The sequence below is a fragment of the Nansenia antarctica genome (genome assembly GCF_963989245.1).
Source record: "Nansenia antarctica genome assembly, chromosome: 1".
NCBI lineage: Eukaryota > Metazoa > Chordata > Actinopteri > Argentiniformes > Microstomatidae > Nansenia > Nansenia antarctica.
In genome coordinates, this window is record NC_137674.1 from 102,610,313 (window position 1) to 102,625,312 (window position 15,000).

General features: G+C 47.1%; 1 protein-coding gene across 1 annotated transcript in view; it reads right to left on the minus strand.

Annotated features, from left to right (window-relative positions):
• ank3a (ankyrin 3a) overlaps positions 1-15,000 on the minus strand; it is a gene marked incomplete at both ends in the record, with an annotated part of 91,941 nt that overhangs the window by 41,589 nt on the left and 35,352 nt on the right. Inside the window, 12 exons of the mRNA XM_080550313.1 lie at positions 844-1,041; positions 1,416-1,514; positions 1,716-1,814; positions 2,224-2,322; positions 3,236-3,433; positions 3,555-3,653; positions 4,118-4,216; positions 5,358-5,456; positions 7,938-7,961; positions 8,594-8,779; positions 12,293-12,391; positions 13,826-13,924. Of these exons, the coding sequence (XP_080406439.1) occupies positions 844-1,041; positions 1,416-1,514; positions 1,716-1,814; positions 2,224-2,322; positions 3,236-3,433; positions 3,555-3,653; positions 4,118-4,216; positions 5,358-5,456; positions 7,938-7,961; positions 8,594-8,779; positions 12,293-12,391; positions 13,826-13,924 (1,398 nt within the window). The remainder of the gene's footprint in view (positions 1-843; positions 1,042-1,415; positions 1,515-1,715; positions 1,815-2,223; positions 2,323-3,235; positions 3,434-3,554; positions 3,654-4,117; positions 4,217-5,357; positions 5,457-7,937; positions 7,962-8,593; positions 8,780-12,292; positions 12,392-13,825; positions 13,925-15,000) is intronic.

Genomic DNA, 15,000 nt, shown 5'->3' on the forward strand with positions numbered 1-15,000 from the left:
GGAGGAGGAGGAGAGAGAGAAAGAGAAAGGAGGAGGAGGAGGAGAGAGAGAGAGAAACATGGCACCGTAGGGTTCATCCTTCATTAATCTATTCCAGTGATGGGGTCACCTTCAAGAACAGCCCTCACCAACATACACTCTGCCTGATTAACTTTGTGTGCATACAAGCTCACACAGATGCACACACATGCACACTTTGTGTATGTTTACATATATACATACTACATAGACAAACCACACACACAAATTCCCCCAAAGACTATAAAACGAATCTCTTTGACCTTGAAGAAGATCACAGCTCAATTAGACGTGTGTGAAAGCACGAGGTAATCAGATTGGTGTGATCTTGACACGATCTGGGTAGGGTTTACACACGACGGATTAAAAAACCACCAACAGTCAAGGAGAGTGCTTTCCACTGACTGCAGTTCAGTGGAGGCTAGTGGCGGTATAAATCGGAGGACGGGCTCATTGTTTGATACCATTGCCTCATTCCATTCCATGCATTCCAATGAGCCCGTCCTCCGAAGTCTTCCTCCACCAGCCTCCCCTGAGGCTAACCACACGAACTCTCTCCCTGCTGTGATCCGCAACGTCCCTACCCTGTACGCCTTTAAAGCAGCCCTCAAGTCCCACCTGTTTGCCAAGGCCTTAGGCCTGTAGTTTAGCTGTTGTTTTTGTTTGTCTGTAGACTGTTTGCCTGACTGTTTTATTTTTATTTTCTTGTGTTTCTGTAAAGCGACCTTGAGTCCGCTGAAAGGCACTACATCAATTTAAGTTATTATTATTATTATTATTATTATTATTATTATTATTATGATTATGATTATGATTATTATTGACCTTAGTGGAGGCGGAGAGCGAGGCCCCCTGGTCCAGCAGCATGGCGGCCACATCCTCGTGCCCCTCCCGGGAGGCCAGGTGGAGGGGGGTGTAGCCTGACGTGGTGGCGGCGTTGGCAGACGCCCCCCTCTGGAGCAGCTGCTGCACGATGTCTGCCTTCCCCAGCCGGCTGGAGATGTGCAGTGCCGTCTGGTCGTCCTGTGTGTGTGTGTGTGTGTGTGTGTGTGTGTGTGTGTGTGTGTGTGTGTGTGTGTGTGAGTGAGTGAGTGTGGGGTGGTGGGGAGTGGTATAATTATTTAGTAGTGTTACATACTATATGTGCCTTTTAGTACACACTTAAGACTTTGCTTAGGCAAATGTAGGTCCTCTGTTTTGAAATTACACTCAAGACAACTTATAACATCTACAATATAAAGGAAGGTTTATCAATGACATTTCTATGATAAGAAAATGACATGACGTGCACCACGTGGTCTGATGAGGATACAGGTCTAAAGACATTGGCTGTCTTCTCCCTCTGTGGTGTGAAGCCCTGCTCCTCTGACCCTTGACCCCTGTGACCCCCTGCTCACCTTGGCCTTGGTTTCCACCTTGGCTCCGTTCTGCAGCAGGTACCGGACCACGTCTGCCTGACCTGCACGGGCCGCCATGTGTAGAGCCGTCTCCCCTCGCTGGAACACACACACACACACACACACACACACACACCACACACACACACACCACACACACACACACACACAAAACATGCACGCACACACTCTCTTTTTATTGCTGAATTTGGGTGATAACAATGTGATATTTGTATTTGTAAAATCAATCGAGCAGAGGTCGAACAACAAACAGTGAGCTCAGTGTATTGTGACACCCACCACGTTGGTGGTGTTGGGTGAAGCTCCGTGATGAGTCAGGGAGTTGACGATGTTCTCGTGTCCCATGAAGGCAGCCACGTGGATGGGCGTGAGGCCAGACTGCAAGCGCATCACAATGACAGTCACTATCAAAACACACTATATACAGGTTCCACTTTGCCAGGTTCCACTTTCACTATCAAAACATACTATATATACAGGTTCCACTTTGCCGATATAAAACACTTAATCTGTCTTAACCTCTGGGACTTCCGTGTTTTGTGTTCGTCAGGTTACGTTAGACGACTTCACCTACCTCAGCCTACTATGCCCTGAGCAGTGGATGCTGGGCTCGCTGTTATGCATGTTGCATATTATGCATGTTATGCAAACACACCACTCCTCATTCCGTTCCATGCATCCACACGTGTTTGATACCATTCCTCATTCCGTTCCATGCGTTACAATGAGCCCCGTCCTCCGATTTCTACCTCCCTTAGCCTCGGCCCCAGGCTAAGCCTCCCATTACCTCGGTCACAGCCTGGATGGACGCCCCGTGTTTCAGCAGCAGCTCCATCACTTTGACACGGTTCTTCTTGCAGGCGATGTGAAGCGGGGTGAAACCGTTCTATAAACAGACAACCACAAAAGCCCTTCTAAAAACAGAACACACACACTCCATTAAACTCCTCCACTAAATTTGGCGCAGATTTAGATCTAATTTTTGACTGTAAAAAAAGGATGGTAGAAGTCATTCTCTTCTCATTTTCGTAGCTATTTGTCGAGGAGTGTAAACATTTATGACATACGTTAAATCTTTACTGAGCTTTAGGCCACAATGGGCCACACAGTTTTTTCCTTTCCACTAAACCTCAGAGTTACCACACCCTGACACAGCATGACAACATACTGAATAATGCATGCAACACACACACGGGCACGCACATTGGCATGAGCGTACACACACACACATACACGCACACGCACACGCACGCACACACAGGCACACACACACACACACACACGCACACGCACACACACACGCACACACACATACTTTACCCAAAATTGTAGCTCTGCAGATGTATCTAACACAAGTTATTTTAGAGCAGTTCCTCTATCTAAACCTCTCCCAACCTAACCTACCCCACTGTGGTGCTACAGTGTGAACTGAGGGATGGTGAGCAGTCACAGCTCTTCTGGGTGTTATCACTGTCAAAAAGAGGAAGTATCTGTTCTGACAGGATGTGTTCTAGGATGAAGTTAGAAGCCCCACCCAGGGGAGAGGAGAGAAGAGGCCCCAAGTGGAAAATACCTCCAACATCCAATCTATCCTACCCCTCCATCTCTCAACCCAAGCCATCTCTCTCTCTCTCTCTCTCTCTCTCTCTCTCTCTCTCTCTCTCTCTCTCTCTCTCTCTCCCTCTCTGTCTCACCCCAACCTACAGTATCCTACCCACCAATCTCAATCCAAGCCATCCCCACCCCCCCACCCCCTCTCTCTCTCTCTCTCTCTCTCTCTCTCTCTCTCTCTCTCTCACCAGTGCTTTAGCGTTGGGGTTGGCCTTCTTGTCCACAATCAGCTTGGCCACTTTGTAATGTCCACAGTGGGCGGCGACATGGAGCGCCGTCAGGTAGTCGTTGGTGACGTCGTCGACGGGGACGTCGTTCTGGAGGAGGAGCTGGACGCAGTTGAGGTGGTCCCCCTGGGTGGCCATGTGCAGGGGGGACAGCCCGTTCTGTCAGGGGGGACACAAACAAAATGATGAACATTTGACAAACAAAATGTATGAGTAGGTGCAGATCAGGGGAGGCTGGTGGTGGTAGAAATCGGAGGACGGGCTCATCGTGATTCGGTACCTTTGTCTTGGACAGGATCGGTGCTCCACGATCCAGCATGATCTCAACCACTTGTTCGTGACCGCTCCTGGCTCCGCAGTGCAGAGGTGTGAGGCCATCCTACACACGCACGCACGCACACACACACACACACACACACACACACACACACACACACACACACACACACACACACACACACAGTCAATATGGCAGGTTTGAATGAACTGGGAAGGATAAAGCTATGGGGTTTAAATGTAAACAATGTGAAATATGTTGTCTTGAACATTCAACAGGTTGAAAACAGGTAGTAGACATACAGAAGACATACAGTAGTACTGATACCAGGGGAGGCTGGTGGAGGTAGAAATCAGAGGACGGGCTCATTGTAATGCATGGAATGAAATAAGGAATTCCTCATGCATTTACAATGAGCCCGTCCTCCGATATCTACCTCCACCAGCCTCCCCTGGTCTACAGTTACCAAACATGTCCGGTCCACTGCTACTGGGCTGTATTGACACTGATAACAAATAACTAGAGTGCAGTTAGGCCTCATACTGTACAGAGGGAACGCCACTCACCTTGGTCTTGGCATCTATTTTAGATCCTCTGTCCAACAGCAGTTTGACCATGTTACTATTTCCTCTCTTAGACGCCACATGTAGAGGGGTGATGTCATTCTGGGAGAAGAGATAGAGAGAGAGAGAGAGAGAAGGTGTGAGTGTGGCAAAGACATTAGAGAGAGGGCTTCCTGTGGATATTAACGACTGGATTGCTGCCATATGGCAAAGCTTAAGTCCTTGAGGTAAACCAAAACAGCACCTGATTTACTCTAGTTAAGGGAGTGAAGCCATTTCTGGCATGGTATGTTTAGCTAAATAGGTGTTAATCCATTCAGTAGTTGCTAGCAGGTCGTTATTATCGTCTGACCAGGTTTTAAAAAGCCTTACCATTTATTAGCAACACACATGAGTTGTTTGTGGTAGGACATTCAGCCACTTTAGCTGTGGATAATGTGTAATGGACTGACTTTTATAGCGCCTTATTCCAAAACGTTCATTCACACACCGATGGTGGCAAGCTACAATGCAAGGCGCCGGACCGCTCATTGTGAGCAATTTGTGGTTCAGTGACTTGCCCAAGGATACCTCGACATGTGGCCAGCGAACCACCAGTTCGAACCACTGATCTGCCGAACCTTGCCATCATTACTGTGGTGCACGTCTGAGGTGACGTTTAGGGTTTTAGGGAGGTCTGCAAGTATGGTTGATGTATTCAAGTAGACGACTGTATTGTATTGTTTGAAACTGGTTCTTGTATTGTCTATTTGTTTTATTTCATTTATTTGAACTGTGATTTGGGTAAATCAGGGCCCTGTTGTAAAGGAGACTCTTTCAGTCAGCTTTCTCTGAATAAATAACGCTTAAAAAAAAGGCTCCCCCTCTGTTCAGTTACATTACTGCAGCACACTACCCCATAATCACTGTCAACTGTGTTGCTACCACAACACATTAACTAACACTCCAGCCAGACCCTGCTGTTTCATATAATTACAGGGTGTCAGTGACAGCCATTGAGATAACTAATCTAATGTTAGTAGAGTTGTAGGTCTGTGTACTTGATGCTCACTGAAATTGAACACTGGAACACACGATGAAGCATTAAAGCAACACTGCTCTATGGTGTCACAATGTCAAAAGGGATAAACGACATAGGTGAGATCAGCAATATCTGCTTTTGTTATGTCTATAACACTGCTGTATCTGTAATAGACTGTGTTTCACTGCTCCTCCTGTCCAGCAGGGGGCAGAGTGACCTTACCCTGGCCATGAAGTCCACAGCAGCTCCTCGGTTCAGCAGAAGCGTGGCCACGTTGATGTTGCCATAGTGAGCGGCAATGTGGAGAGGGGTGAAGCCACTCTGAGGGAGGGGTAGAGCAGAGAAGACACGCGCGCGCGCGCACACACACACACACACACACACACACACACACACACACACACACACACACACACACACACAGGAGTCAGCGATGGCAGGTAGACAGCTTGATATTACACTCTCTTATTATACACAGACACTGACAAACTGTGTACATTACTTTTCTGTAGCTCCTCTAGAAACCCAAACACTGACACTCTGTCAGTGGGACAGTGGGATGGTACGTTGTTGACATGTATGCACTGTATTCATACACCATTGAATGTGTTCATGAGAATTCATGATACTGGAATGTACAGTAACACATGAACAACCACAGCTAGAGCGTATAGGTAGGCACATAAACTCCCTAGTTAGTTTATGTGGTGACAGTATCAAGGCAAGGCATGGCAAGGCAAGTTTATTTGTATAGCACATTTCATACAACAGGGGCAATTCAAAGTGCGTTACATACGTTATTTAAAATTACAGCAAGAAAATAAAAATTACAATGAATAAAAGCAAATATAAGTATCAGTCTGACAGTTGTCAGGTCATGCAGAGTAGACATTCTGTCTTGTTCAGGGGAGGCTGGTGGTGTTACAAATCGGAGGACGGGCTCATTCTATTGCATGGAATGGAATGAGCAATGGTATCAAACATGCGTGGGACCATTCGTCATTCCATGCATTACAATGAGCCCGTCCTCCTTTTCTACCTCCACTAGCCTCCCCTGGTCTAGTTTCACCAACGGCCTACTACCCCTGTTGACCCAGGTTGTGGTGTATCTCATTTGGAGTGGTGATATCTTAATCGGCTGGTTATCCTTATAGCCTGGCTTAGAGAGAAACAGCTGTCCAAGCAAAGGCAAGACATCGCAAAGGGCAGGTCTTAGCTAAAGCTACCCAATCAGTGGGGAGAATCTCCGATAAGGCTATCCAATCACAGGAGATCTCACTTTCGATTAGCCAATAATCCGGCAAAAATGCAGGTGGTCTTACCAGTCTGTATCCATTAAGTGTGCAACTGCACTCTCTCTCTCTGTTCTCCCAAGTGTCCCACCCGCCCGCCCACCCACCCAGCTATTGCATAAACCACTGGAGCATGTAGCACGAGGCTAGTCAAGGTGCGATGCTTACGCAAGGGAAGATTTGACTCATTCACTGCGCTCTTGCCTCTGATCTTCACAATGCAACATTTAGGTTTCCACTTTCCCCCCCAGCTGATGCGTTTAGCCTCTACGTCCATGCAGTGCATTCCAGTCCTGGGCTCTACATCAGGAGAGGCTAGTGGAGATAGAAATCGGAGGACGGGCTCATTGTAATGCATGGAACCGAATGAGGGATGGAATCAAAAAATGCACTTGTTTTGGTACCATTCCTCCTTCCATTCCAAGGAGGCTTGTCCTCCATTTTCTACCTCCATGAGCCTCCTCTGGTCGACATCTACAAAGCCAACTGCGGACACGAGCCGCATAAGCCAGCCTGATAGCCATGCCAAGGCCTTTGCTGTGGTTTGGTGTGGGAGGGTCCTGCTGTTCCACGAGGAACAGTGCACAGAGGTAGCTAGTGTCCCATGCACAACCCTACAGTATATCAGTGGAGGCTGGTGACGGTAGAAATCGGAGGACGGCTCATTGTAACGCATGGAAGGGAATAAGGAATGGTATCAAACTCGTGCCTGTGATACCATCGTTTTATACCATTCCTCATTCCATGCATTACAATGAGCCGTCCTCCGATTTCTACCTCCACCAGCCTCCTATGCTGTATATGGGCTGGAGTTAGGGAGATTAGGGTTTAATACATCATACATTAAGTCTAATAGACTAACTTATTAGAGCATTTCTCTGATGCTGGGAGGCTGGGTTCCAATACAAACCTGATGGTGTTGTTGACAGTTTACTGCCCACGCTGTCTTATCAAAGGTAACACTTGTGTGTCAATGTTGTGCAATAAAATTGTTTAAATATTAACTTTAAGTTAGGTTATGTGTTGTCATTTATCAGACCTAATACTAAGCTATTTGTGTTTACATTGAAATAGACTGGCATCAGTCAAACCTGGCAAAACCATGGTGTCTTTAAAAATGCCTTGGAATCTATGGAACCCAAGGAACCAACGGAACCCAAGGAACCAACAGCACCCAAGGAACCAACGGAACCCAAGGAACCAATGGAACCCAAGGATCCAATGGAACCAACGGAACCAACGGAATTAACAGGACCCAAGCCTCCAGCTACAGATTAGCACAGTCCACATACATATTAGTAAGACATGCTGTATTAGCTATATCTATTCTATCAGTCATAAGAGTTAAGAGACTACATGACCGAAGCAATGGGAGGAAAGGAGTCAAAACAGAACAGGAGGGGGATGGGGCTGCAGCAACACTATCATGATACAAGGGGGGGGGGGGGTTGTTTTCTGTTTGTTTAGGCTGCGATGGATATAGTAAGTATTGTACAGTGTGCAGGTATACCTCTGTTGTTCTATTCACCATCCTCTATGGGAGAGGGCACAAAGCCAGCCAAGAGAGGAGAGAACGGGCGGTTAGTGCGTACACAACATCACACAAGGAGGAGAGAGAACGGATGCCTGCAGAGGAGGCCGACAGTACAGTGGAGAGTCATCGAGATCTGAACTAGAAACACACACTGCTTCTGAGATACGTCGCTGAGAGGTAATACTTATAAGGTAAGCTGGTGTTACAGTTAAACGTTGCAAAGTTCAACACCAAACTGTTAGTTGGTGGTTAGATTGTGCTGCTATATCAGGTCACTGGGAGTCAACAAACATGAAAGCACGGCAGTACCCGCACTTTTCTCTCTTTCTATCGATCTGTCTCTTTCATTCTTTCTTTCTCTCTTTCTTTCTCTCTCTCTCTCTCTTTCTCTCTCACATAATATAATATACCGTACATCAGCCTACACAGCACAACAACAACAACAACAACAACAACAACAACTTAGTAAAATACAAAAACACACTTTTACAAAAAGCTCAAACTCCACTCCTCCCTGCCCACTAAAAAGGCTGTGAACAGGTGAGTGGGACAAGAAGCCCCGAGGAGACAGAGAGACGTGGAGGAGGAGGAGGAGAAAGAACAATACTAGACATTAGGACGCGGCGGGTTACCTTGGACTCCACGTCTGCGTTGTGGTCATTCTGGAGCAGCAGGGCGGCGGCTTTGGTGTCGTCCTTGCGGGCGGCGATGTGAAGGGCTGGCAGACGTACCTTGCCCTTGGTGTCGTTCTCCAGGAGAAGGGACACCACCTGGTCATGGCCCTGCTGGAGAGCCACCGCCAGGGGGGTGAACCCATCCTGTCAGAGGGCACAGAGGCACAGTTAGAGGGGTGGGGGGGGGTGTCCTGGTAGTGGGGACAGAGGCACAGTTAGAGGGGTGTGGGGGGGGGGTGTCCTGGTAGTGGGGACAGAGGCACAGTTAGATGGGTGGAGGGGGGGTGTCCTGGTAGTGGGGACAGAGGCACAGTTAGAGCGGTGGGGGGGGGGGTGTCCTGGTAGTGGGGACAGAGGCACAGTTAGAGGGGTGGGGGGGGGCGTGTCCTGGTAGTGGGGACAGAGGCACAGTTAGAGGGGTGGGGGGGGTGTGTCCTGATAGTGGGGACAGAGGCACAGTTAGGGGGGGGGGGTGTCCTGGTAGTGGGGACAGAGGCACAGTTAGAGGCGGGGGGGGGGTGTCCTGTTAGTGGGCACAGAGGCACAGTTAGAGGGGGGGGGGGGCGTGTCCTGGTAGTGGGGACAGAGGCACAGTTAGAGGGGTGGAGGGGGGGGGGGGGTGTCCTGCTAGTGGGGACAGAGGCACAGATAGAGGGGTGGGGGGGGGGGTGTCCTGGTAGTGGGGACAGAGGCACAGTTAGAGGGGGGAGGGGGGGGTGTCCTGGTAGTGGGGACAGAGGCACAGATAGAGGCGGGGGGGGGTGTCCTGGTAGAAGGGGACAGAGGCACAGATAGAGGGGTACAGAGAGTCACAAAGGAACATGACCATAAACAAGTTCAGAAGACACCAGAGTTACTACAAAGGGGAGCACAGAGGGGATCAGGGGAGGCTGGTGGAGGTAGAAACCGGAGGACGGCTCATTGTCCTCCACCAGCCTCCCCCGGAGGGGATTTGAAAGGTTCAGCATCCACAGCAACATACTCAACATCCTGTCAATGCTGTTTTATATTTGTGTGTTATTCAACCCTAGGGGCAGCAGAGGCTCTGGAAGTACAATTACTATTATTATTATTATTATTATTATTATTATTATTATTATTATTATTATTATTATTATTATTATTATAACCAAAGTGATGGAGAGATGAGGTCATGGCAGCTTTAAATCTACCCTAGTAAATTCCTTAACACCAGAATATGTATATTTGCTTCTCATTAAATATTCATGTATATAATCAGGGGTGCACATAACTGGTGCGCCAGTGCGCATGCGTCGCCAAAATGCATGTTGCGCGGAGGATCAGCGGCATGAACGCGCTCTTGCGCACCAACAGCTGGAAGCGCTGGGAGAGGAATTGACTTCCTCAAAACTCCTACTGCTAACTGCTGACTGCCCGTTAATACCAATACCATATCCTTTCATGACCACAATGTACCCACCGACGACGACCACGGCGACTCCCCTCACGAAAACATTCGGAAAGTATCGTAACTTGTACTTTCATTCCGCGTATCGCGCATCGCATGGTTATCACGCCGACACGTGAAAATTCAGTCCCGAACGACTCGTCGCTAAAAGGAAAAACAACACCAAGGCACTTCACGTTTCTTTTCTCTGAAGCTTTCAAACGTTCAGACGTTTGTTTTACAGCTTCATTATCGCACCTCGACCCCTGACCCAGGGAATATGGTTGGGAATTATATTAGAAGAAGAAAAAAAAAGACTTTGTTGCACAATCAAAATAATGAGCTATTTAAAGTGATAGCCTACAACATCCTCTACCATGGTTGAAATTGAGGACAGTATTAACAACAGTCAAGAGAGCAGTGATGATGATGATTAAGCTTGTAGCATAAGTAAATGCTTAGGCTGTAACTTTTTGTTGAAAGTTGATTTCAGTGTTTACAGAACAGAGCAGTGCTTAAAGAGATATCAGTTGATTTCATTGTATTTAAAGAACAGACATTCAGTTAGTGCTTAAAGAGATGTCAGTTGATTTCATTGTGTTTAAAGGAGTCTGACAGACTTTCATGCTTAAAGAGCAGTCATTTGATTTTTCATTTGTTTCTTTTGTTTTGCACACAATCATTTGTTCGTTCATCTTATTTTTGAATAAATGTCGTTTTGCTAATATAAGTTATCCATGTATCCCTTTTTTATCCATCCTGTGGGACGGGTCGTGACTCGTGAGCTCGGGGAGCACCAAGCAGCATCCCTAGGTGCTCCTCTGAGCACTGGCCCCAAAAAGTTATGTGCACCCCTGTATATAATATTTCTTCTTTTAATCAGCTGATAACATCTGGAACCTACAGTACATCTATTGCAGTTTTACAAACATCAAAGAGATACTTTACATGTCACACGATCACACATGGAGTGGCTGGGTACGTTACATAACATAGTGTATATAGGAACACTTCACTCCCACGTCCTTTCCCCTGGACGTACTACATAATTCACACTGCTCCCCCATCCGCCCCCCCCCCCCCGCCCCCCTTATGTGTGTGTGTGTGTTTGTGTACATGTGTGCTTGTGTCTGTGTGAGTGAATGCACTTGTGGGTTTGCGCTTCTGCGTGTTTGTGCGTGTGTGCGAGTATGTGTGTGTGTGTGTGTGTGTGTGTGTGTGCGTGTGTGCATGTATGCGTGTATGTGTGTGTGTGTGTGCGCGTGTGTGTGTGCGTGTGTGTTTTGACTGGTTTTACTGGTTAGGTTTCCATTAGAGGCTGCAGCTCCTGGCTCAGCCAGTGTCACAGTGTAAATCAGGCCATGGAGGCAGACAGGGGGATAGAGGACCTTATCAACGACCTCCTCAAGGTCATCCAGCTCTACTACACACAGCCAATCAATGAAGAGCTGCATGGAGTCTCTCAGCCCAGCAGAGAGAGAGAGAGAGAGAGAGAGAGAGAGAGAGAGTGGGTGGGAGAGAAGAAGAGGGGGATGGGGGAGGCAGAGAGAGGTAGAGAATGAGAGAGAGAGAAAGGGGGTTGGAGCGAGAAAGAGGGGGAGGAGAGTCAAGAGGAAGATAGTGTCATAAAGAGAGAAAGGATGGGAGAGAGGTAGAGGGAGACGGTATGAGAGAAAGAGAGAGAGAGAGAGAGAGACAATGAGAGGAATAGAAAGAGAGAGAGGGGGGGATGTATTGTACAGGGGGTGGGGGACATAAAGGAGATAAGCAAGCAAAGAGGAATACAGAGTAAGGAGGGGTCTTTCAAATGATCCAAAGCAAGAATGCCATTGTGAAGGAGAAACCATTGCTCTCTAATGGGAAAGAGAGCAGTGGGGTGGGATATAGGACACACACACACACACACACACACACACACACACACACACAACACATGCAATATGACAACCCTAGTCGTTTTATCTGTACAGTATAGTATAGTGGATAGTGTACATAGCCTTTATTTATGTAAACCAGCTTCTTTCCCTTCTTCTTGTTTTTTTAGTTTTTTTTTCTTTCCTAGCACCAGGGGAGCCACCCCTCCCAAATTTCGTTGTTTGGTACCTGTACTATAGCAATGACAATAAAGACCATTCATTCATTCATTCATTCATTCACACACACACACACACACACACACACACACACACACACACACACACAGTCACACACACACACACACACGCACACACACACACACGCACACTGACCTCGGTGGCCATGCTCTGGCTTGAGTTGTGTTCCAGGAGGAAGCGTACGACCTCCAGGTGGTTCTCCTGGGCGGCCATGTAGAGAGGAGTGAAGCCATTCTACACACAGGAACATGAAAGACACACTCGTTACAACACAACGACTAACTTCACATTGAACACACCAGGGGAGGCTGCTGGAGGTAGAAACGGGAGGACGGCGGTCTCATTGTAATGCATTCCTGATTCCGTTCCATGCAAATGAACCCATACTCCGAGTTCTACCTCCACCAGCCTCCCCTGGTGTGTATGAACTGCAAAAAGAACAAACACCCAGGACAATACCACACACCTCCCAAAAAATATTGAGAAAATATTGTTTCCCGGACAAAGATTAAGACTAGTCCTCCTGGACTACAGTCATTCCCACTTTCAATGGAGAATCTCCATCAGACAATGATTTTTATGCTACGATCAGGTTGAACCTATGTCCAGGACACCGGCCCACTATTAATATTAATTTATCCCCAAAGTGCTTTCCTTCAAATTATACACAGATTTTGGTCTGCCTTCCCGCACACAGAATAAGCCTAATCCGAGATACCTAAAAAGTATCTTCAATGGATAGTTTCCATTGAAAGTGAGATTTAGTCCAGGACTAGGTTTAATCTGTGTCGAGAAACCCTCCCCCACGGAGCTGCTAATAACCCCTGCATGGAGCCAAAGTCTTTGTTAGAATGAAAACATTCCAATGATCTGCGTGTGTTCTCCTGTGTGTTCTATTGATCTGAGCCACATCTCAATGGGCATAATGGGGGCTTTGATGAAAGGAGAGGGGAAAAAAACCCTCCTTTCACCGCAATCTCTCACTGTGGAGAAACGCTGAAACGGCATTCATATACAGAAGATAGTCCCAGAATCACTAGGCTAACTGCTGTTTAGAGGGATCTCTTATGTGAATGATCTAGGTTACTCTGAGTGGTAAAATGGCTATGCACATGTGTGCTTGGGATTGATATTTTAATTGATAACGGTGTGTTTGTGTGTTACCGATACATCCCTTCAGGGGATGAGCGTGTGTATCAGGGGGAGGCTGGTGGAGGCAGAAATCAGTACAGATATAATGCATGGAATGGAATGAGGAATGGTGTGTGTGTGTGTGTGTGTGTGTGTGTGTGTGTGTGTGTGTGAGTGTGTACAGTATTGTGTGTGTGAGTGTGTGTGTACAGTACTGTGTGTGTGAGTGTGTGTGTACAGTATTGTGTGTGTGAGTGTGTGTGTGTGTACAGTATTGTGTGTGTGAGTGTGTGTGTGTGTACAGTATTGTGTGTGTGAGTGTGTGTGTACAGTATTGTGTGTGTGAGTGTGTGTGTGTACAGTACTGTGTGTGTGAGTGAGTGTGTACAGTATTGTGTGTGTGAGTGTGTGTACAGTACTGTGTGTGTGAGTGTGTGTGTACAGTATTGTGTGTGTGTGAGTGTGTGTGTGTGTGTGTGTACAGTATTGTGTGTGTGAGTGTGTGTGTACAGTATGTGTATGTTATGGATATCCCACCTGAGACTGTGCGTTGACGTTGGCTCCGTTGGTCACCAGCTCCTTCACCACGTCCGTCTGTCCGGCCAGACAGGCTATGTGCAGAGCGCTGTTTCCTTTCTGGATTACAGAGGGGAACGACAGGCATCTCTGTTAATCTCTCCCCCACCTGTCTCAGTTTCCCTGTGTGTGTGTGTGTGTGTGTGTGTGTGTGTGTGTGTGTGTGTGTGTGCACGCGCGTGGCCCCACGTCCAGCGCCAAGCCACAGCAACGCTTTTGTGGCGCTGGCATTCCAGCTTTGGCATCCCGCTGGCCTGCCTGCCAACGATGTGTCACTTCCGATGTCCCACGTCCCACGCATAAACAAGCTCCCATCATGCCTCTGCTGTAAATAACACCTGGGAGGAGGCTAAGGCTTTTTATAAACCACGGACCCTGTCGAGAGGGATAGGCCGACCCCCGGCCGCGTGATGGGGTGCTCTGATGTCAAGCATTGCTATTGCACATTATACAACAGTTAGTTCCGACCAAGTCATTTGATTGGACAAGAGGCATTCCATGAGTGCTGATATACAGTATAACAGCACTGGGACTTTTAACTATTATGTATCACTCCGCCACACAGATGTTCTACTAAATGACCGTTAATTAGACTACATGTTTGTGTTCAGGTTACTAGGCAACAGTCCATTTGAAGTTCAGTTGTGAAACTATTTTTTGTTTATTTTTATGATTAAATAAACAAACAAATCATAATCTGTTGTCGCTTATTACTGTTAACTAATAAATGCCGCTGTAGAACTGTTGTATAAAAGCAATATCACACTCGAGGTCGTGCTGTTATACTGAATATCAGCACGGCTGTGATTGTCTTCGGTACTTGGCCTGCGGCCTCGTACCTACGACCGAATCACAGCCGTGCTGATATTCAGTATAACACACTCCCTCTCGTGTGATATTGCTTAAATAACGGCATTACTACTATCATGGTGGACTGGAGAAAGTTCCATATTCCAAATGGAATTCCGTATTCCACATTCTGTGATGATTCTGAGTTCATGCTCTCAGCTCTCTGTATTCTGTATTCCCTTTCTATTTTATTCCAATTTATTGTATTCTATCTAGTCTGTTTGGTCTTCTTCAACTACAAGTGTACAAGTTCCTTATATCTCAGACATGAAGTTTTATTGAATTGA